The 24,315-nt window shown below is 39.0% G+C and overlaps 2 protein-coding genes across 2 annotated transcripts; one reads left to right on the top strand and one right to left on the bottom strand.

The window, feature by feature from the left end:
* Positions 1-11,328: 11,328 nt before the first annotated feature.
* gamt (guanidinoacetate N-methyltransferase) lies at positions 11,329-15,445 on the top strand. The gene is made up of 6 exons (XM_070832829.1): positions 11,329-11,584; positions 13,039-13,184; positions 13,273-13,336; positions 13,510-13,577; positions 13,879-13,989; positions 15,174-15,445. Exons 1-6 carry the CDS (start codon positions 11,407-11,409, stop codon positions 15,312-15,314), a joined length of 708 nt encoding a protein of 235 aa, XP_070688930.1. The 5' UTR covers positions 11,329-11,406; the 3' UTR covers positions 15,315-15,445.
* A 3,918-nt stretch (positions 15,446-19,363) lies between these two features.
* On the bottom strand, positions 19,364-24,140 carry ndufs7 (NADH:ubiquinone oxidoreductase core subunit S7). Its single transcript, XM_070832866.1, has 8 exons — positions 24,097-24,140; positions 23,195-23,231; positions 22,320-22,391; positions 22,096-22,216; positions 20,936-21,115; positions 20,513-20,559; positions 20,194-20,282; positions 19,364-19,899 (listed from the first exon to the last, which is right to left on the bottom strand). The coding sequence occupies exons 1-8, from the start codon at positions 24,110-24,112 to the stop codon at positions 19,802-19,804; spliced, it is 660 nt and encodes a 219-aa protein (XP_070688967.1). The 5' UTR covers positions 24,113-24,140; the 3' UTR covers positions 19,364-19,801.
* Positions 24,141-24,315: the final 175 nt, after the last annotated feature.

The raw sequence follows: 24,315 nt of genomic DNA, 5'->3' as shown, positions 1-24,315 counted from the left end.
CCTCTCAGACTGAGAGCGGAGGAAGGTCACTCCGCTTTTTGGTTCAAACTGCTCTGCGCAACGACGACGCTGCAGGGGGCAGCGGCCTTTAAAGGAACATTACACCCAACTCACTCTCCAGCATCTACATCTATCCCACAGGGGTCGATAAATGCTATAAACCCGAGGGTCTTTTTATTTCTCAGTTAGTTCATTAAGCATTCCTATCAGGGAATGGCTTTTACAGGGAAAACCTGAAAAAGAACCAGTCCCAATAACATTAAAACATTACACAGGGATAAATGAGAGAGACAATTCTCTTAAGACATTATGGGTTGATGACAGATTCAAAGGATATCTGAATATTTGAATATCATTATTATTAGGTCCATTTTGGGATAAAAAGAAAGTTAATCTGTTTGCCATTGTCAATAGTTTTCTTCTTGTTCTGTCTATAAATCAGGAGATGATATGTTTTGGTGTGTTAATCCTTTATTTAAACTGTAATTGAAAACAAGAAAATAACATAAAATATAAATGCATATATTAATTCAATTTGAATTAGTCCAACTTTAAAAAAAAAACAGTGACAAGTGACCTTCAGTCTAGGGTGTAATGGTTTATGTATTAAATATATTTTACATTTTAGTCCTTTATTTTAACATGCAGTATTTTGTCGTAGATTCTCATTTTTACTTTTTACTTGCATTGTTTTCTTTTCATACATATTGTGTTATGTATTGTTGAAAGGAGCCTGACAATTTAGGAGAATTTCATTGCCAATGACTTCCTCACTGTAATTGTTATGCACATGACAAGTAGAGAACATGTAAACTTGTTTGAAGTCAAATGGAATAAGACATTTTAGGTTTCTGCAACTCATTACATTTACAGGGAGCATAGTGTAAAGCAGGTTTTTTCCAAGCTCAGTTTTGAACATGAAATATGGCAAATTTTTTTTTTTTTTTAAAGCTACATTATTCACAAAATTTCTCCATGAGCATTTGTAAATTTTCACCTTATTATATTTTAAAGTGAACGTTTGTTCAGTGGCCTAAACCAAAGATCCTAATGAGCATCCCAGTTACTAAAATCTATTAACACAGAGCTGATCACATGACAAACTCTTTGGCTGACTTGATAAAACACCACACAAGTGAAGTGACAAGCATTTAACAGTGACATTTAAATTATGCAATACAGATCTAAGTGACAGAGGTGGCATATAATCTAGAGTGATTAAATAACACCTTTCAGGCACAATACCCATTAATTTCCTTTTAAAAATAGCTTGTAGGCCTAACTGAGGCCTGAGTGTTCTGCACAATATAAAGTATGTAAAACAGGTAAAACTGTGCTCATGTTACGAGCCACATGCATAGTCGTGTCCACATACAGAGAACTAAACAACTTCCAGATACTTTATTCATTTCTAGAAGGAGATAACAGATCTGAAGAATTACAGTACATGCAGAAACTGTGGCTATATGTGCAAGTTAAACGCATTTTCACATTTCTACTTCACCGGCACCATCCGATGCACTCCTCTATCTATAACTGTGAAAGACATCAGTAATGGACAGTACACAAATACTACAGTTAAGTACAACTTTGAGCTACTCGTATTGTACTGGAGTGTTTTCATTTTAGGCTACTGTACACTTTATGACATTTCACAAGGAAATATTATACTTTTTATTCCACTATTTCTCACAGATATAGCTGTTAGTTATTTTTCAGATTAGTTTTTTATTCACAAAGCATAAAACCAGGTCATAACCAACTACACCTGCTTAAATGTTGATGACACAATTATCCAACAGCTCAATAATACTGACAGGGACCACCCTGCATATTGAATACTTTTACTTTTCATACTGTAATTACATTTCTGTGCTTTTACTTAAAACTTTGAATGTTTAACTTGCAGTGGAGTATTTCTATGGTGGGTTATTAATACTTTTACTTTTGGAAATTACTTGTTTTACTTACTTTTACTTACTTTTTACTTTATTATTTTCATCATTTATGTGTTTTTAAATGCCTTTAATGAAGCAGTTGGGGATCATTAACCTTGAATCACCAATCAACAACGTATCCTACACTTTCGAAAATGTGGAATATTGTTATGTTCAAGCTTCTTAGGTCTAAAAATCTACAAATGCGCAGGAAGGCTTTCATTACTGCTACACTTTTCAGTTTTTGAATAGTTGAATTAACGCCTCAGTACTTCCTGATGACTCAACAATGTCTGCATTCAATTCAGATTTAGTGAAGAAAGGGTCAGATGCCAGATGGGAAAAACCATTCATGTCAGCCTCTACTATTACTGTGACATTTCTTGTGGACTCATATCGGCAATTATGACAGAGAATCTATTAAAGTTGTTTTTCTTTACTTGGAAAAGTAAAGGTGTTTTTCTTTACTTTAATGTTAATATAAGAACACCTTAGACAATACTCTGCTGTGAAAGCTAGACCATCACATTCGTACACTTGCTGTCTATATAGCTATCTAGTGTGTCATTTGAGGCATATGCAAAGTCAAATATGTACCTTACTTCATGCATTAATTGTACAACTAATTAACAATAAAAATAGATTTACACAGGCTTCTATGGTGGAGTATTCCCCAAGCTCACAAAGAGCTCCCAGCGGGGACTATAAATGTCAGAGTGAGATTCACCTTCTCATTCAGTGTAACGTTTGTGTCTGGGAGATGTTCGTGTTTCTCTGTCTCTCTTTAATGTCCTTTTTGGAGGACAAAAGGAGGTCGCACATCAGCACGTCAAGATTTATAACACACTCTCCACTGGGACTGGAGTTCATCAAAACGGGGGTTTTCAAATTACAACGAGCGAAGGGAAAACAGCTTGACTGTGTTTCTCAGAGGAGATCGTCTCGCCTGAAACAGGTCCTGCGTTGTTAATAGTGAGTCAAAATAGAGCAGGAGGGGGAGAAGGCAATGTCATGGTGGTGTAATTATCCCTGGATTGTGAGTAACTACTCCTTGTGTAAACTCTGGTGATGTTAGAATGGATGAATGACATTTGTTTGGGGCTGTGTACAATATTAAACATACATTTGGCAGGTCACAATTGAAACATACACGCAGTGACAGAATAAGACCAAACACTGAACAGACTGGTCAAACAGGACACATACTACAAAATTTACACATAACAGTGCATCACATAAACCTACAATGTCAGCAGCAAGTGTATGTTATGTTGAATTAAAAGCAGGGATATTTGTATTTAAAGCAAAACCAATGAAATGCAGAGTCAGTGGTTATTGAGTTTAGTGGCTTTTACCAGACTTTTCAATTTGGCTTTAAATCCGCAGACAGAAGTGCAACTCTCTGTGAAAAGGCAGCCACTTTAGATATTTTCCCTCAAAGTTTTCTAATCGGTGAGTCATATATTTTAATTACAATCTGATGTGGATAAGTGCTACAGTTCACTTCGCATCCAAAAGCTTTTGGACGACAGGCAACTTTGCAACACTACAGCCTGTGTGGAAAGAAAGACACTCATGAAAGTCAATCCTGCATCATCAATCTGAGACAACTGTCACATAACCATAAAGCCACAGACTGCATAAATTATTTCTCAGGCTTAAGCTGCATTAGCTTTAAGGAAAGAAAAAAAACAGCACCCTCTTCCTGTTGTGTGCTGCACAGCAATCCAGCAGACTTCCCTCCAAATCTGAGCCAGTGATATCATATCCAGTGGGGGAATACACCATCATGAGAACCAGTGAAATATACATTTAAAAACACTGTTAATGGGTCAACGTGTGTTTTACAGCCTGTGAGGCTGATTGGCTTTGGTTTGACAGGGTGGACATGAGTGAATACAGCAGCTACGGAGCCACCACATGGTTAATTAACTCTGTAACTGAAGGACTACCATGAAATACCTCAGCATGGATTTCTCAGTCTTAAACACAAAAAAATATTTCTCACTGGTGGTATCTCGCCATGCAGACAGGTTTTTATGTTTACAGGTTTTGAGATATCCATCTCTGAGATTTATGCCACCACCCTCCAACACAGTGGAGGCAAACAGTATTTTGTTATCACAGCCTTAAAAGATTTAACAGCAACATCTCTTTCAAAAAACAATATCCTAGTGACTCTTCTAGATATTGCAGTAAAGTTGCAGTAGGTGTTATTTCATTTTAACTTTGGTTGGAATAAGTAATTTTGACTATTATAAGTCTTTGATTAAAAAAACTGGGCCTGCTCTGAATCAAACATTGAATCAGGGTAGCGTGCATGTAACTAACCAATCACAGCGACTCTCTGCAAACAAGGGCTTACCTGCATCTTGTTGCCTGTTGCCATGGAAACCCTTGTTAAAGAAACCCTCCAAGTGAATATTGTTAGTGACATGCAATGGTCAAAATTAGTTACTTCAACCAAGTTTTTTAAAAAAAAAACTTTTGTTTGTTTGTTTATACAACCAGAAATAGACAATAAAACACAAGTATAACAGTCATCGTTTCAAGTGTCCATCGCAGAACAGCGTATAAAAATCCATCATGTTGAAAATAATACATCAGTTAGTCATTAATCATCCATTTCTTCCCTTTACTAAGTATAAGACTTAGTATAAGTCTCTCTTAAAATATCCATCCATTGTTTCACAGCAGGAGATTCAGTCTTATACCAATTGCTTCCTCCTTATTGCCTTCTTAATAGAGGTCAATTATATCTTGGTTAAATATCCATCACTATCAATAACACATTCAATTTAACTTCAAACTCTGCATCCCTTAGTTGCTGCATACCCAAAATGTCTTAACTGTAACATGAACATTTTCCCAAAAGGAGTATAATTCCCAAAAAATGTTTTCCCTCCCTAGTCCCACTTGTCCACCAACACAATCATTGTGAACCAGTTTGTTTATTCTTTATTGTGGGTGTGATGAAGAAGCACGTTAGATTTTTCCATCCAAACTCCCTCTGCGTCGTTTTGTTTGGCTCCTGTTGAACCATTCTTCCGGTGTAATTTCAATGTTCGCTTCACTCTGTCATTTATCTTTAATGTGCATTGTGGAGACAGATCTACAGTCTCTCAGGTTTTGGTGTCGCACCCAGACTGGCTTGAGTCTTTATCCGAGTGTAGGTCTGAACCATTACATGAAGCACTGCATTTAAGGTTTTAGAGTCCTGTATTAACTGTATCTGTATTATATATATATATAAATATATCTTTTTTTTAAAGTCGTCATATTCTAAAATGATCTACAGAATACATTCAATAAATAAAATGTAAACGTATAGCAGCTAACTTAGATTAAGAAAACAGCGTATTCATGTTTTATATTTCATATTGTACATGTGACATGTTGATTGATAAGCTGTTGCATGGACACTGAAATAATAAAAATCTCTTCTGCTGTGTGAATACAATAAAATACTGTTTTCCCTTTTAAACATGCTGCTGTAAACAGAGTTTCTCTCTACGTCCCCGCTGGAGAGGACAGATTTCAAATAATTTTTACAAATGATATTCTGAGCTTTTGTTTTACCCTGTTTGGAGTATAATGGGTGGGGTTAACTTTAGAGTAAACTGCTGAGAGTACAATGATCTGTGACTGTCAACTTGTTTGGATTGAAGCAATCGTCAAAGCATATTTTCACTATTTGTACTACCAGGTGGGAGATATCAGAGTGAAAACTATCACACGTCTTAACAGTAACTACCACAAGGGGGCTAGTGTCCATGGTTCATTCCAGTTGGAAAAGCATATTTTCACAAGATATGATATGACATAAACGTGTTTTGAAACTAAAAAACAAGTTAAATAAACCTGATGGACGGTTTAACTCAATCCATAACTTATAGGATGACAAAAAGGCACCATATTTAATCCTGCAGCTAGGTGTGTACAGTGACACTGGACTATCAGACGTCATTTAGTGTGTAAAAATATTACAGTACACAAAACAAAATAACTCATTATCTAAAAAGACCAAATACTGATCCAGACTGCTCAGATATTTTTTTTTACACACACTAACCCTTTGCCAGAGTTTTCTGTAACTTTACACAAGGCCATTCCCTTCAAGGACCATATTACCTTTAAGTTGTATTACATTCTGATAACGATGTGATTCACATTTGTGTTTGTTTGCAGATGAAAAGCTGTTGGGCTGTGAATTGGAAAAACACAAGGGAACTCTGAACCGGCTGATAATGAAATGAGGCATTATCTGGCTGATGTGATGACGACTTCTTCTGCCCTTTGACTCTGATCACTGGACGCAACATTTTGTCTGAGCAGGCGGATAGAGGAATGCTGAGGGCAGCAGTGATGAAACAGGTCAGGCAATAAACTAGTCTAGTATTGAGATAAATCTGTGAGGGTCTAACAAAGAGGCAGCACAATGAAGTGCGTGCTGTTTGTGTACTTCTGAAGAAGAATGTATATTGTATTATTATTGATTGTTGATATTTGCGTAACAAGATTAGCATTTTATTGTATATTTATTTCTATCAATAATTTGTAAACTTATTAATATTGGTTTCTGACCTGTCACAAGAGCTGAACTATTAATCAAAATATTATCAAAAATGCAATGTGGACAAGTTCAATACCCAAAACACAGAAGCTGCAATTTTTTGATAAAAATAAAATGTGTAAAAACAATGTCGTCCTATAATCGATGGCCTGGCCTTGACATCATATTTTTTAATCATTTTAAATTCAGTGTGAAATTCAAAAGTTTAGAGGGATACTCAAAAAGAAACAAAAGTACAGTTGCAAGAAAAAGTATGTGAACCCTTTGGGATTACTTGGATTTCTGCATAAATTGGTCATAAAATATGTTCTGATCTTCATCTAAGTCACATCACTAGACAAACACAGTCTGCTTAAACTAATACCGCACAAAAAATTATAAGTTTTCATGTTTTTATTGAACACAACATGTAAACATCCACAGTGCAGGGTGGAAAAAGTATGTGAACCTTTGGATTTAATAACTGGTTGACCCTCCTTTGGCAGCAATAACCTCAACCAAACGTTTCCTGTAGTTGCAGATCAGACCTGCACAACGGTCAGGAGGAATTTTGGACCATTCCTCTGTACAAAACTGTTTCAGTTCAGCAATATTCTTGGGATGTCTGGTGTGAATCGCTCTCTTGAGGTCATTCCACAGTATCTCAATCGGGTTGAGGTCAGGACTCTGACTGGGCCACTCCAGAAGGCGTATTTTCTTCTGTTGAAGCCATTCTGTTGTTGATTTACTTCTATGCTTTGGGTCGTTGTCCTGTTGCATTACCCATCCTCTGTTGAGCTTCAGTTGGCGGACAGATGGTCTTAAGTTTTCCTGCAAAATGTCTTGATAAACTTGGGAATTCATTTTTCCGTCGATGACAGCAATCCGTCCAGGCCCTGAGGCAGCAAAGCAGCCCCAAACCATGATGCCCCCTTCACCATATTTCACAGTTGGGATGAGGTTTTGGTGTTGGTGTGCTGTGCATTTTTTTCTCCACACATAGCGTTGTGTGTTCCTTCCAAACAACTCAATTTTGGTTTCATCTGTCCACAGAATATTTTGCCAGTAGTGCTGTGGAACATCCAGGTGCTCTTTTGCAAACTTCAGACGTGCAGCAATGTTTTTTTTGGACAGCAATGGCTTCCTCCGTGGTATCCTCCCATGAACTCCATTCTTGTTTAATGTTTTACTTATTGTAGATTTGTCAACAATAATGTTAGCATGTGCCAGAGATTTCTGTAAGTCTTTAACTGACACCCTAGGATTCTTCTTCACCTCATTGAGCATTCTGCGCTGTGCTCTCACAGTCATCTTTACAGGACGACCACACCTAGGGAGAGTAGCAACAGTGCTGAACTTTCTCCATTTGTAGACAGTCTGTCTTACTGTGGACACGTGGACATCAAGGCTTTTAGAGATACTTTTGTAACCCTTTCCAGCTTCATGCAAGTCAACAATTCTTGATCGTAGATCTTCTGAGAGCTCTTTTGTGCGAGGCACGGTTCACATCAGGCAATGCCTCTTGAGAACAGCAAACTCAAAACTGGTGTGTGTTTTTTATAGGGCAGGGCAGCTTTAACCAACACATCCAATCTCATCACATTGATTGGACTCCAGGTTGGCTGACTCCTCGCTCCAATTAGCTTTTGGAGAAGCCATTAGCCTAGGGGTTCACATACTTTTTCCACCCTGCACTGTTAATGTTTACATGTTGTGTTCAATAAAAACATGAAAACGTATAATTTTTTGTGCGGTATTAGTTTAAGCAGACTTTGTTTGTCCAGTGATGTGACTTAGATGAAGATCAGAACATATTTTATGACCAATTTATGCAGAAATCCAAGTAATCCCAAAGGGTTCACATACTTTTTCTTGCAACTGTATGTGATAAGGATGAGAACACCATGTTTTTGTGGATGAATAAATGCAACTTTTAGATAAGAGGCAGGACAATATTTATTAAATAAAAATGTACAACAATGGAAATCTGGGTCTTAACATATATTGCAGGGATTTAGTTGGCTTTAAGAATGCCTAATCCCAAGTGGAGAAAAAAAAAACAGCACGTCACGTCAGCACAGGCACGTTCACCTTTGGGTTTCAGTTTAGACTTTGGAGCAGTTAACACCTGGACCTGAGGGTCTTTACAGTGTTGTGAAGGGTTACGAACATGTGTAATGTTTTGTAAATCCTGTTATGCATCGATATAACTGATATCCTGGAATTGAAATGACTGGAAACGATCCCAGTTAGGTTTCACACTTGTCTGCAATTCAATACCAACATTTACCAAAGTGGGACATTTCCTGGAGATAAAGCATCTCATCAAAAAGTTTCTGATGGGCTTTTTGGGGGTCTGTGACATTACAACAGTTTGAGAACTGCAAAAAAAAGCGTAATGGCTTATTGTTTCCCATGTCGGAGTGCCGTGGTTGCTGCATGAATGTGAGCTTCTGAGGAAACAAGTATTATTCAAAGGCAGTGCGAATGAAGAGCCTCATGTAAGAGTAGTAGGTGGATGAAAACCTGCGATTTGACGAGGACCCTCACTGAGGAGCCGGTCCCTCTCAGCTTCACCTAATAGGACTGAAGTGGATGATGGGTAATCTCGGTAGAAGAGCTGTGAAGATGAGCAGATGATCCATTTTTGACTGCTGTTCTTGTCTCGTTGTGTCATGCAGTCATACAACACGTAGGAAAAGGGCTAAATGACATTAAAAAATAGTGGAAACATGGTTTATTAAGGGTTTGGGGGCAGAGTGAGCCTTGTTTTTTTATTTCTGAGATAAAGCTTTGACACTATAAATGAAAAATGAAATATGATACTAATATTACTCCCATAGAGAATTACAGTGTCTCTGTATTCCTAATATTCATCAGGACAATAACATCCCTGCAGGAAGTTACATTTTCACACCCAAATACAATATTTTCACACAGATACAGTGTCAGTTAAAACAGCTGTGGACTTAAAACAGGTGCATTTAAAAAGAAAAATTGTCTAAAACATTTGGGGGCACTAATACAAATATATTCTGTTTCTCACGAGTATAGCGGTTTTAAATGTGCCCTTTTATGTAGCATAAAAAAGTTGTGCTGCAGAATCAGTTTGAAAAATGTTGTGCAACTGGAGCAAATGAACATGTGTAAGTAAGACCCAGCATAATGGTTGACTTCAGCTGTCTGTCCCAAGACTCAGAGAGCAGGAGAAAATCAAAGAGATCTCACTCTGCTGCTCGTTCTAAAGACCACACAGATAACAGAGAACAAGACACACCATTTGACAAAACAATCCCAACTACCAGAGCCGGTTTTAGTCTTACACCTGTTTGACTAAAGGGTTACTAAAACTAAACAAAAAACTAAAACTAGCTGTGAAAAAAACATTTAACTGAAATAAATATAAAAACTAGACTTTGGGACAGAAGAAATGAAACATAGCTGACATAATGTTGTGTACAAACAGACTAAAATAAGATAAAAATATATGAAAATGTCTGTAGTTTTAGTTTTAGTTTAGACAACAAGCATGAGAAGACACTGGTGAACCCGTTTATTGAGACAGAGATGTCCGCACGACTGTGAGTCAGCTGCCTTCACAAAAGTGTTGTGCTGAAACAAATAGCCCCCATATTATGACATTAAAAAACAAAACTAATGCTGAAACTAATAAAAACTCAATCAAAACTATTTAATTTTAAACAGTAAAACCTGAACTGAAATGAACAAACTCAGTCTGGAAACTTAATGAAACCAAACTGAATTGAAAACATTAAAAAAAAACAAAATAACTACAATAATCATAATAGTTCTTGATTATAATATGAAACTACAGACAGGTGACATTAGCTTATCTTAGCTTATCTTAGCTTAGCATACACACAGGGGGCAGCTAGCTTGGGTCTCTCAAATAGACTGCGTATAAGAAGTGGACGTAGCCTCCGGGTCTGACAGGTGAAGTCAGTGCTGAAGAGCCTTAAACATGCATTCTTTCTAATGGCTAACAGGACGACTTTGCTGGTGGCAAAAGGAAGTCTGAAGGAGTCTGTGAGAAAGTGACTGTATTTCTAACTTGATTTAAACTTCAGTAAACAATTTTACTAACAAGTTTATAGTTTACGTCGCTAGTTTCAAGTGTTCTTCAGCACAAAATGATGTTCATTTAGTAGATTAAGGCCCCATTTAGAGCAAAATAGACAATAGAGCAGGATATGCTTTAGGGCGGGACTACATTTTGACAAACCAATCAGAGACTAATCTGGTCCCAAAAAACAAAGATGGCGACGGCCATTAAACTACAATGGCGACTCCCGTAGAGCAAAACTCATCATGATTCATTTGTTAATTTACTGAGTTAGCAGAAAAGATGGCAAACTGTTAACCATCGTGGACGACCCTGATCACCCTCTCTACCACCAGCTGGACAGACGGCGGAGCACCTTCTCAAAACAGACTGATGGAGGAGGTCACATGACCAACAGATCCCCTTATGACAGCATAAAGGGAGCCGAATCTTAACTGCATGTTTTCTATTATATTCTATTATTATAGTGTATTTTTCCATAATATGGGACCTTTAAACACACCAACCACAGGGGAGCAGCTATCCCTGCAAAATGATCCTGCTATTTACCTCTGAGTGACTCCTCGTCTCTTCAGAGGATCTCGGGCACCACCGCCTCTGCCCCTTCCTTGGGAATTTCAGTGTGTATGTGTGTGTTAGTGTGTGTGTTAGTGTGTGTGTCAGTGTGTGTGTTAGTGTGTGTGTCAGTGTGTGTGTCGTTTTGACCTGTAGTGAGACTCCGGCCGTGTCAGCACTTCTGAGCCCCATAAAAGCCGCCTCCTCCTGCCTGTCACCCTCCTCTGAGTGCAGACTGTCGAGCCGCTAACAGAACCGGGCAACGACACCTCAGCAAAATGACCACCGCTGCTCAGCCCATCTTCTCCAAGGGGGAGGACTGCAAGGCCTCCTGGCATGACGCTAGCGCCGGCTACAACGAGACCGACACTCACCTGGAGATCATGGGCAAGCCCGTCATGGAGCGCTGGGAAACCCCGTACATGCACTCCCTCTCCACCGTAGCAGCCTCAAAAGGTAAAAGTGGTCGTTTGAGTGTACGGCTGCATCCATTGTCGGACACGGGGTTGGTTAGACGGGCTGCGTCCGATAATAAACCCTCAGCTACAGCCTATTGACAGCACCACATTTGCTAAAAAAAATACTGAATAATTTTGTAAACAGTTATGTGCCATTTAAATATGTCAGTATACCTATTATTTTGCTGATAGTTGATATTATCAGTAAACTTTATTTTTATTCTTTTTTTTTTTTTTAAATGAGCATACTGCACCAAACACTGAGTATATAGTTTGCCCTAAAAATCAAATTTGAATCACTCATTTAGACTGTCCTCACACATTTACTTTATTAGAAAAAAAGCAGACATATAAATAAATAAAACAGCCCAATAGTTAATTTGAAATCACGCAGTCATTTTTTCAAATATGCATCTATAAAAGTTTGTGCATTTTTTTCAGATTTTTCCAATACTGTTTTAAAATGTGTGAAATGTTTCTTGTACTAGTTTTTGCACACACACTCCAGCCTCGCCTTCATTTTTTGGTAGAGGATCTGGAGGACACGTGTGTGAGTTTGAGCAGCATGGTGCTCAGTGCTCTGTGAATACTACAACAGCTGTTACTCTACTCGTGGGATCCGGCCAAGAAATCTGCAGGGGAACACAGCTCATCTGCTCGTAGCTTAATGTGAAAATAGACTGAGCCACACACCGTCACAGACATGAGGGAAGGGACACGCGTGTGCACTGAAACTGCACGCACAACACTATACAAATGCACATTTCTCTTGCACTCAATCATGGCTGACATGCTTTAGACAAAGCCAACATGTGCACCCCATTTATGAAAAGACTAATGAATTCAAAGCACCTGTTTTTCGCACAGTAGTCAGTTTTCAGTAAGTTTTTGTTTTCACCTTCAAATAGGCGCCAATACCTTGAATGTGAACATTTTATTTTGCATTCACAGAACATAAAAAGTGTAATTTTTATGTCAAATATTGACTTTCGACCATCTCTGTGTAGTTTTTTTTTTTTTGTGCCTGACCTGAACTAATTTCAGCTCCGTGCAGCTTGCATGCAATTTACTCAAGGACACACAAAAATGAACTGAAGTAAAATGTGAATACTTCACTGATTAAAGGCCCAGTGAATCACTGAAGGGGTCAAGCAACAACAACAACTTTACCCCTCATCTATTTATATGCTTCTCTGAAAGGGAATGAAACCCGTCGGCCTTTCTGTCCAACCACATGTTACAAGACTTCATCAGAGGTGGGGTCTTACAAGTGGAACCCAAATCACTGTGGTTTTGTTTATGAGCATTTTGTTACTAAACGCTGCACAGGGACAGATATGCCTGGCTGGAATTAAACCCATAATGCTGTAGGTACATTAGACCACTGGCCAACAGACAACTGAACCTTTGGTGGAAAATAAATGTCGTGTTTTGTTGTGTTTCGTCTGGTAGGTGGTCGGGTTCTGGAGATTGGTTTCGGCATGGCCATCGCTGCCACTAAAATCGAGTCTTTCCCCATCGAAGAGCACTGGATCATCGAGTGCAACGATGGTGTCTTCGCCAGACTGGAGAACTGGGCCAAGTGTCAGCCACATAAGGTCAGTAGATGACTTGGAACACATTTACTGTTCCCAATCTGACATGTGAAGCTGCAGATGAGGGACGATGGTGTTTATATTGTTGCAGGTTGTCCCTCTGAAGGGCCTCTGGGAGGACGTTGTCCCCACTCTGCCAGACAACCACTTTGATGGTAAGAAATCAAACCAGGAGTGAGGAAACGTGTGGAGATGTTCAGCTCACAGTTTTGCTTAATGTTTGTTCCTGAGTTCACAGTTTGATGTTTTTCTTGTTTGTTAACTTTTTATTTCAACTTCAACAATCATATTCACAGTTTTGCCTGTGTGTGTGTCCCTCCTCTCCCAGGTATCCTGTATGACACATACCCTCTGTCAGAGGAAACATGGCACACTCACCAGTTTGACTTCATTAAGGTAGGACGTTAAAATACACACACACACACACACAAAACACCCCAGTAACCCACACAGAGTCCTGAAGATATTAACATTGTGGAGGAGGATAATCACTGAATACTGGGAATTACTGGCATAAAAAGCAGAGTAATGATGCTGAATAATACTTACAAAACATGTATCTAAAATATGAATTACTTCAGTGTAAATATTTTGGCATCAGTCAGACATTGGGCTTCCCGTCGCCCGTCTGTCTACTCCAGGTCACATCCCATCAGGACTAAAACGCTGATTGATCTGTGTCTGTGTGTCTCCGCAGGGTCATGCTCACAGGCTGCTGAAGACCGGCGGCGTCCTCACCTACTGTAACCTGACCTCCTGGGGCGAGCTGCTCAAGGTCAAATACGACAACATTGAGAAGATGTTTGAGGTTTGTTGCCTTCATCATCTCATTTGACAGGACAGGCCATTTGACTGATTACTGATTGTACACAGTTAGTACTTTATACTAGAGCTGCAGCGATCAATCAATTAGTTGTCAACTATTAAATTAATCACCAAGTATTTTGATGACCGATTAATCAGTTTGAGTAATTTTTTTAACATTCTCCAGACATTTTATAGACCAAACAGCTGCTGATGATTTCTTAATCGAGAGAATAATCAACAGATGAATCGACAATGAAAATAATCGTTAGTAGCAAACGTACTTTATGATGATATTCATTGGATACTGTTTTACCATAAAACTCATTTAATAACATTTGAAGTTGTAACAGTTGAACAGAAAGCAAAATGTTTTAATACCTTTTTGTTTTCTAAGAACTTTTTGAGGTGTTTCGCCACCATTTGCAATTTATTGTAAAATTTTACAGCCATCAGTAATTCCAACATTTCTTTTGTGCAGTGCATTGTGGGACAATAGTGTCCACCAACAGCACACTCTAAAATCAAGAGGGTTTTTTTGTATGCAAACAAACTTAAAACCTGTTTAAAATTAGTATGCTAGTACTGAATAGGGACACAGCTCACTAAGGTTATAGTATATGTTTTAATTGAAGATGTTCATAAGCTTTAGGATGTCTTTCAACTCTCACTTGCTTTACTCACGTACTACTTATTTAATTATTTTATTTATGGCCAAGGTAGCAGCCGTTCAAAAAACACAACATAATAAAATGCAACTTTTACAACATGACAAGCAAAAATACACAATAAAAAGAAGACTCTAATCCACTGACCCTGAAAATGTCATAAGCTTGACTTTGGTAAAGAGTTCTAGTGACACATGTTGCAGTAAATGCAGTATCTTGCAAGCTGCAGTATAATCATTAAGTCAGTGATATTGGTTGAGCTATACTTTTTACGGTTTACTGTACCTGTGAATCATCAACATGTGTTTTCTTACGTGTGACATGACCGTTCAGACCACAGTGTCTGATGGATATTTATCCCTGAAGCACCGCACTGAGCATACATCTCCATCGTGGGTTGAGCTGAATTACGTGCTGCGATAATTTCAAGGTTAACGATAAACAGGATCAGGCTGTGCAGGTCCTGATAAAGCCGTGAACCGCCTCACTCTGACCAGCTCTGTCTGTTAATGATTTTCAGGAGACCCAGGTGCCTCATCTGCTCCAAGCCGGCTTCAAGAAAGAGAAGATTAGCACCACCACCATGGACATTGTAGCACCCAACGAATGCAAATACTACTCCTTCCAAAAGATGATCACTCCCACCATCGTCAAGGAGTAAAGTCTTAAGACACTACTGAAACCTCCTTTTTTTTTTTTTTTTTTTCCCACTACAATGTGCCTCCTGACCTCCTCATTCTGTTTATTTCACCATCTGCCTTCTTTTAATAAATTCAAGACCATCCCCACTCAGTTCATAGGTGCTGGTATCTGTCATACATATATTTTTATGTTCTTCTCGCTGTTTATTATTATTATTATTATTATTATTATTATTATATGCCGTTTTTTTGGCACTTAACTAGTTCCACATCCACACATAGGCTTCATTCAACGTCAAAATGTTCAGCACAGTTACAGCATTATTACTCTGACTTCTATCGGTCACACCTTTTTAAGTCTTTCAACAATATCCCATGTTTTCCATTCTAGTAAATGGTTTTCTCTTGCACATAATGTAATGACGCAAACAGACTTACATGTTCAGCACTATAAGCTTCACATCCAAGTGCCCTGCTGACTCCAGTATTACCTGAGACCAGAGGGAAGCAGATAAAGGGACTTTTCTAACCTGCTCATAGACACACAAACCCGTTCAAATGTCTGGAATCGTCAACCACGAAAGCTTGACTTAGTGCAGTCAGATGGCTGAGAGGACTGCTCCATAGGGTTGAATGGTCTTTCATGCTTTTAGGTTGTAAAAGCCAATTACATTTACAAATAAATGTTATTATGTATAAAAGGTTTGCAAGAAAAATTATGTTTTCTACATGGAGAACTAAATGCTGTACAACCAGATTTAACAACTGGAGAGACAAAAATCCCCCTGAGCAACAGAGAAATAAGAAATCATCAGTTATTGGATAAAGAAACTGGAAGCGTAGCATCTAAATCTGTGCAGATGTAAATAGGAAGTGTCGTAATAGTGCCTATAAGAGGCAGGAATCAACAGGCTTGTTGCTTTAAGTAAATCTATTCTTAAATCATCAAAATTGAAATAGGATAGAAACAGAATATCAGCTGAACATAATAAAGGCCGACTAATCACGAGCAAAGGGCCTAAAGAAAAAAGGTTCTTTGGGGGGAAAACAACAGTATTCTCCCCTGTTGTGTAACACTGTGGAGACATTGACTTTATAGTATTAATCATTAGATTATTCTTCTACTTTTTGGGCTGTTTTAAATGTAAATAATGCATTTGGCGTTACTGCCAGCCATTATTGAAGGAAAGAAGAGCAACATCAAAACGAACAGATGATTTCAAACTTTTGAACTGTGGTGCATAATTTACATCAACGCATTCAGCAGAGTCCCGTCTCTCTCACGGTGTAAATATTGAGGATTTAAGAATAACACTCTTTGAGTAATGAGCCAGAGTTTGAGAGGTGCCTCTCAGCTTTATCTCCGTTAAATGAACTCAGCAACTATCGCCATGGCAACCTATAATTGCAGGTGGGGACTGACGTCTGTGTGAAACTCCTGCTGCACGCACAGTACATGTTTCTCCCAGCAGCTTCAGGGCAGCACAGCACTGGTGTTATTCTACAAACATTTTTAACTGTGACTACTGTTTCAGCCCCTTTCATCGCTCACACTACATTTTGCATCCTTCATCCTTTTCCAGCCCCTCGTGTGCCTCCAGCTGCATCTCCATACAAAGTCAAGGCAGCAGTGTACTTCAACATCCAGCATTCACACCTTCTCTCATGTGGTTTCACTTTCAACATTTCGGGCTGTTTATGGACACTGTGTCCTTCACTGCAGCAAATATGTGAGACAACAGCAGACTGAAACCTCATGAAACCACCACAAATGCATTAACACCCCACAGAGCCTCATCTGTTTTAAGTCCTTCATCACCCGGTGTCTTTTCTTGCCGTGCATATCCCAATTATAGACCAAGCAGCGGATGTATCACTGCCTGTTTACATGCTTCCTTTATCATGAAATTCAGAATGTGTAGTCTAAGATTCAGGCTCTGCTTTCACTGTTACACACTGCAGACTCATCTTACTGCTGTGGGAATTTGTCTAAGTCAGGATTGTACTCCGAGTGCAGTTTTTACAAATAACAAGAAAACATGAATTTAAAGGGAAATATGTTTTGAAAGATAATGAAAATCTGAGAAAAATGAGCAGGTTAATTGAAAAAAATCTTATAGGTCCCATACTATGCTCACTTTAAAGTTCACACTTGTGTCTGGAGGTCCTACTAGAATAGATTTACGTGGTTTAATGTTCAAAAAACAGTTTGGCGTCATACACCTTTAGTAAGTGTTTCTGCATTATGAAATGTTTCCATTAAAACTCTACATTAGAGGTTAAACAGTCCGCTGAGATACGGAGGACAGTGTACAGTACGCGTTCATCTATGGTCATAGATAACGTGCATGTTATCTGAACACGTGGGAATATGTTACCACCTGGCCAGGACACATTAATCATTAGATGGATGGATGATGCAACACCAGGCTGCAGTCAGGTGGGAAACTACAGCAGCTGGCAGATCTCAGATCTGAATCAGGAGCACATGAGTCATATTTTAAGTCACTGCTCTCATACAGAGAGATATGAAGAGGCAGAAACAGGTTCCATACAGCTGAGAGGGGAAGCTATTAGTACATCAGCCATTTTTTAAGCACAATATCCAAACACTGTGAGGTTTCAGCCTCTCAGAAGCTCAGATTTCTTTATCATGAGGATGTAATCTGAATATCTTCCACAGTGTTGGTCAAATAAAAAGAGGGATGTGAAGATGCCTCTTGGGTTTGGGGAAGTATTAATACACAGTTTTCACAATTTTTGAACATTTATAGATAAAACAATTAACTGATCCATCAAAAAAAAACATCAGATGATTAATTGATAATGACAATAGCAGTTAGCTGCAGGTAAATAACTGATATTGCAATATATTGTGTTATATGGTTTTAAGCGATAAGCTGATACACTAACACCAATATTTTAATATGTTCTGTTGTGATAATGAAGCCAGTGTTTCCATCTTTAGTAAGTCTTTAAGTGACTGATGATTCAATCATTTATGGTTGCTGGTGTGACACTAGGCATTGTTTGACGTGCTATTGATTTTACTAGACTTTAACATTTTAACTTATCACAGATATACTAGAGAATATAAAATGGTTAGAGAGTTAAAGTTAAACTAGATTGTTTGGATTTTTATGCTTTTGGAGAATCACCATCTTGATTCTATAGTTCTCAGATATATTCGTATCGGCAAATAAGTCATCCAAACACCGGAACTAGTAAATAGATACATTTGGGGTCAATATCACCCTCATATAGTTCATTTTTCAACTGTCTCTCTAATAACATATACTGGTCACTAATTCTTTTCAATTAGAAAGATCTTTACTACTCTTTACTATGGCGTTATGTTAAAACCAATACCTGATATGTTTTAAATCTTATACATAAAAATAATGTCAAACATCCAGTATTAGTGAAAGACACTGAAACCTCTTTAAAATACAGTAAATATTGTAGGTGACTGATTCCTGATTTTCCAGTAACTAGATGTGTATCATTCAAAAGTAGATCTAACTTTTAAAACATTACACATTAGTCAGTATTTTAACAGTATTTATGGTCAATGGACAATATTTCACTTTGATCTTTAATCACTTTGATCTTTTCTGTTCTGCACAGCCATCACAGCACAAAAGCACACAGTTATTCAGACTTTAAACTTCACGGAGACTTAAAATGTCTCTGTGAAGAACCCTTCAGCAGCACAGAGGACTGCATCTCTGATTCTGCTCATTCACACTGAGGATGCATTAAAGCAGCTCTGCTTCTCTCTCTGCAGACATAATGAAAGCAGCTGGTTTAGAGTTCTGGCTGAATGTACAAGATACTGCAGCTGATTTGGTTCAAAGATCAAAAAACTATTTTCACACAGCTTTGTGAAATTCAGCTTGGTATTCTGGCATTTCCATTGTGTTTTAGCAGACCAGTTAATCCACAACAAAATGAATGTTGCACCGCAGATAGTAGCAGTGAAGGTCAGAGCTGGTGATCACAGGAGCCACCTAGTGGCCTAAACCCGGCTTTAGTGGTCACAGTGGAAAGAATACTCCAGATGTTAAAATAATGTACTTTCATGTGAGCCCAGTTTATTCAAAATAATACGTAAGATAATAAAGGATGACACTCATGTAATAGTCATGACTGAGAGGAGTTTGCTATTGACGGTGAGAAAAATGATGCATGAAGCTACTTAAATAAAGATGAATTATAATTGTAACTGTGGTTTTAAATTCTGACACAGTCCTGTGGGTCAAGCTTACATGTGTTCCCTGTTACAGAAACAGTCTCCAGATGTTTTAACTGAACTAAAGGAGCAGAAAAACTGAACTAAGTGACTGCTGCTGTGTTTTGTTGGATATAAGCAGCAGTGCACTGTGTGTAAATTACAGCGATGACTTCAGTGAAGTTCCTGTAGCTCTACATGGAGGAGGAGCAGCGCTCCAAATGAAACCAGCAATATAACATTTACATACCAGATACACACACACATATTACACATTCACTTCCGATACCAGATTTTCATCTTCTTCTCTCGCTTGATTTTCTTCTGCAGCTGTAAAGTCCCGTAGAGGAGAGCCTCTGCGGTGGGGGGACAACCTGAGGACAGGAAGGAAAAAACAGCAACCGATAAGTTCAGTCTGAGAGATGAAGGTCATCTGTTAATTCATTATCTGGTGATCACTCTTAAGACACAACTGAATAACAACTGGACTTGTACAACATACAGTATGAAGGCTGCCGTCTCACTGACAGCAAGACCACAATCCCATGAACTCATCATGTTCTATTTGAAAAGATTCTATTCTAATTGAGTATTCTAAAGTATTTTTGATTGCTATTCATAAAGAATTTCTAGTTTTTATTATTTCCATATTGTGCAGTCAAGTTTACCTGGAACATAAATGTCCACTGGTACGATTCGGTCGCAACCTCTGACGACAGCGTAGGAGTAGTGGTAGTAGCCTCCTCCGTTAGCACAGCTGGAAGAGCAACATTTAATGTAAAAGCTTGAGCGGAAAGAAGAACTTCACAGGAAAGCTAAACAGTCACAAACACAGTAGATGTTACTATAGGATCAGCTGCAGAGACTTCAGATAAAAGACAGACTACAGATCATTAAGATGACTGGCTGGTGTTGGAGCATGAAAAACATTTACTGAGGAAGAGGAGGGCACTGCTTGTAATATACATCTCGCAGGACTTAACTTACCTTCCCATGGAAATGACGTATCTGGGCTCAGGCATCTGGTCGTACACCTGTTGGAAAGAAGACGCTGTTCATTCACTCTTATGTAATGTCTGACTAAGAACTAATCTGTCCTGTCAGCTGGAGGAAGACTTCATGCCAGTCTACCAATCCACCGACAGGCTGGTCATAATCCAGCCAGCATTTAAACAGCTATAGTGTTCTCAGCGCTCCAATCCAGCAGGCAGAAAAGTCTGAGAGAGAGAGAGAGCACTCGCAGCTGACAATGTCTATCAGCAGTTAAAGAAAAACACATTTTTTCCTCCATTTCACAGATCTGAATCAAACCTGAGACGGTTCTTGGGGTGTTATCTGGAGCGTCATTAGTTGAACTACATTTCAATGCACAATGCTGCTGTTACTTCGCACACTTTCCCTCCATCTCACCTTCCGCAGAGCCGGAGCCATCTTATTGGTCAGCGTTCCTGCCACAATCATGACATCAGCCTGCCGGGGACTGGCTCTGAACACCACTCCGAAGCGGTCCATGTCGTAACGAGGCGCCGCCATGTGCATCATCTCCACCGCGCAGCATGCCAGGCCAAAGGTCATCGGCCACAGAGAGCTCTGAGGGGGCAACAGAGCAGCGATGAGACGACAACACACTGACGCATCTTGGGCTTTGGCTAACCCAGATCGACATTTTTCACCATTTTCTAACATTTTATAGACCAAACAACTTATCGAATAATTGAGAAAATAATTGTCAGATTAATGAACAATGGAAAATAATCATTCGATTAGAGTATGCATCAATAAAACAGCATGTCTGAATATTTGGCAGGTTACGACAGTATTTCTTATTTAGATTGTTTCCTACGAATACAGAGTGCGGACCTGAAAATGCCACAGTCCAGCATTAAGAACAGTTTGATGAAAACCACGAGGGCCAACTTCTGTTTTATTGAGACTGAAGCCGCTGTTGTGTGGTGCTGTTAATCAGATACCACATAACTGCCTGTCAGCGTCAGTCTTTGTGCTTTCAGCATGTCGTAATGATTTTTAAGATTCTCCTGATTACGTAGCTGTCCTGTGTTTGCATCAGCAGCCACAGAAATTCGAGCAACAGCTCTCTAGCTTGCTAACATTTCACTAACTGGATTTTTGTTTTTGTCACTGTGAATGTCAAACCTCTGGTACAGTGGACACATAGTGTTCAGTGGTATGACTCACATGTGTCTTTGTAATCACGCCCTAACTGCTGCACCAGCAAACAATTTAGCATAAGAAATACAAATACAGGTGAGCAAAATCAAGGCAACTGTGCACTTAAGTGGTTCAGAACGATGAACCTTCAGATGACTGAGAGATGGGTGGGAATTCCTGTCCAAGACATAGAGTCACATTTAGACACCAAGCAGTCACAGACTGCATGCTGGAGTAACATCACACAGAGGGTCCAGGTGTGTGACCTGACATCACATGGTCTCATCCTCAGATGGACAAATGAGGATGTGTCATAAATGAGACAATGCAGACTTTTAGATTTTAATTTGATTATACTGCATGTGAGTGTTAACAAAGCCAAAGTCCTCTCGTCTACTCACCCTGCGTGCCCAGTTAACCAAGTCGTCCAGCTTAGTGATAACATACTCCCCCTTGCTGCTGGCTACAGCTGCTGGTTTGGCTGCTGCCACTGCCGTGCTCTTCTCTCTGACTGGAACCACACTGCAACAGAAGGATGGAGGGAATCTTCACCATGTGCAGAGTGTTTGCTGAGTGTCTGTTCTTCACTCTAATATTTACACCAGAGTATTTTTGGTAAACTGACCTCGTGGTGGTATTCTCGGTTTTTGCACTGCTGTGCAGACTCTTCTGTTGAACAGCAAACACTGAAATGGGCCTGCAGCAAGTGAGAAGGTCAGAGAAATCAACATGAAAAAAATTTATTCAAAGTTAATGAACTGAGTTATCCATAAGGTACAAAAAAAAAAGGTTACATTGATGTATGAATATTTTAATCAAAATTTAAGCATATGTTTAAACCTCAAGTGAAATAATAAAAAGCCCAAAAGCAGTCAGCTCCATGAGAGAGCAATATTGTAAATCTACGATGTGAAATCATTTCAAGACACTGTGTTTGATGGACAGATGGGCAGATTTTATTGTGGGCGGATGATAATTTTTGTCTGAGCTTTATAAACTTGATGATGCTTTAAAGGATTAACTTGACTGTTCCTCTCAACAACAGCATGCAGGCTGAGCGCTCCTTCTGCCAAAAAACACGACTGCACAGCCTGTCAAGCACCGCAAATGTTTCAGCGCTATCTTCTGTGTGAGGATTGTTGCTGCTTGGAATTCTCTTCAATAGGACATCATTTGGTCCCCAAAAAGGAACAAATTGACCAAAAAACTCAAAACTAAAACCAGGTAGGTTGAAAGTGAGTTTTTAGATACAGAAAACACATTATGTTCTTGTCATTACTACATGACCTGCTGCGATGTGGTAAATAAATAGGATTGCACCCTGCATTTACTGCCTACTGAGGTTAAAGTCAATTAGTTGGACTTTTACAAAAGCAGAGTAATAAATGTGTTTATGTGGGTGTGAAACTCAACCCCTGTAAAATAGTCAAGCAGCTATAGGACCAGCAGGACAGAGCTGGATTAGATGGAGTTTTTAAAACAGGATTGGAAGGTACTTACCTTGTTGAAAAGCAGCCAAACATGCCAAGGCGAGGCGCTGCAAAATAAAAACATTTAACAAACTGAACACATGATGACACGTGATGGTCATATTCAAACAGTGCATCCAGATGTGATGTAAACCATTACTGTGGTAGCAAGAAGCAGACATCTTTGGATGGACACAACAGTTTAGATAACCTCACGCCAAACACTGACACAAATTGTGCTGTTTACAGTATAATGATATGTAGATTACTTTAAAGCAGTTCATTTATGAATGTTCGCTTAATTTGAAAGTTACAGGACACCCTCTTATACGTTACAGTACAATCAAATGTCTTATTACTCTTCTTATCACTCTTATTTTGCCCTTTAAAGTGCTCTTTGGAGTGTTTAGTGCACGCCGATTTGGACAGTAATACCTGGCGATTCGTAAAAACCCTTAAATGATACTTCACGCAGCACAATGTTCGCAAATACGGGTGGGAACCCCAAACTTGCAGAGTTGTCAAGTGGAGTTTGGTATGACACTCTTATTCATAGCGGAGGACACGTAGTAGGGTTAACGACATAACTGGTGTGGTAGCTTTAAAAGTGGTAAAATAACATGCAGCCTAGTTAGTTTAAAGATGACAGATGTCGTTACGTGTGTTAGCTAATGTTAGCTCGCACTGTGCCTGCAGATGGAGCTCACATAAGCGCCACTGTTAGCTAACCTCGTTAGCCTCCATGCTAACGTAGACAGAGCAAGGTCAGTGTGCGCAGTCACTCAAAGCTACAAATCCGATTACCGACACAGTCAAAGCACCGAGAAGCGCACTTGTATGTGCGTAATGGTTCAAATTCTCCGAATAGCACAAGTCTGACAGCAAAGTGATGTTTATTGAACGTGTATAATGTTTGATCAAAACATCACTCACCAACCAACGCCGCCATCTTGGAGATTCTTGTTACGTCAGACTGTTTCCGGTGCTTGTATGAGCTCGAGCTGCAGGGGGCGCTGCTGTAACTATGACAACTGATTTACCTCAACCACACAAGGTCAAAATAATCAAGATAACCACTTTTATGTGCTCATAATATAGATGTTTGTGATAGCTGATGATATTTGCCATTTTATGGCAAAAATATTTAGTTGA

The sequence above is a fragment of the Pempheris klunzingeri genome, chromosome 6, assembly GCF_042242105.1.
Source record: "Pempheris klunzingeri isolate RE-2024b chromosome 6, fPemKlu1.hap1, whole genome shotgun sequence".
Lineage (NCBI taxonomy): Eukaryota > Metazoa > Chordata > Actinopteri > Acropomatiformes > Pempheridae > Pempheris > Pempheris klunzingeri.
This window is presented reverse-complemented; position numbering and strand designations above follow the sequence as displayed.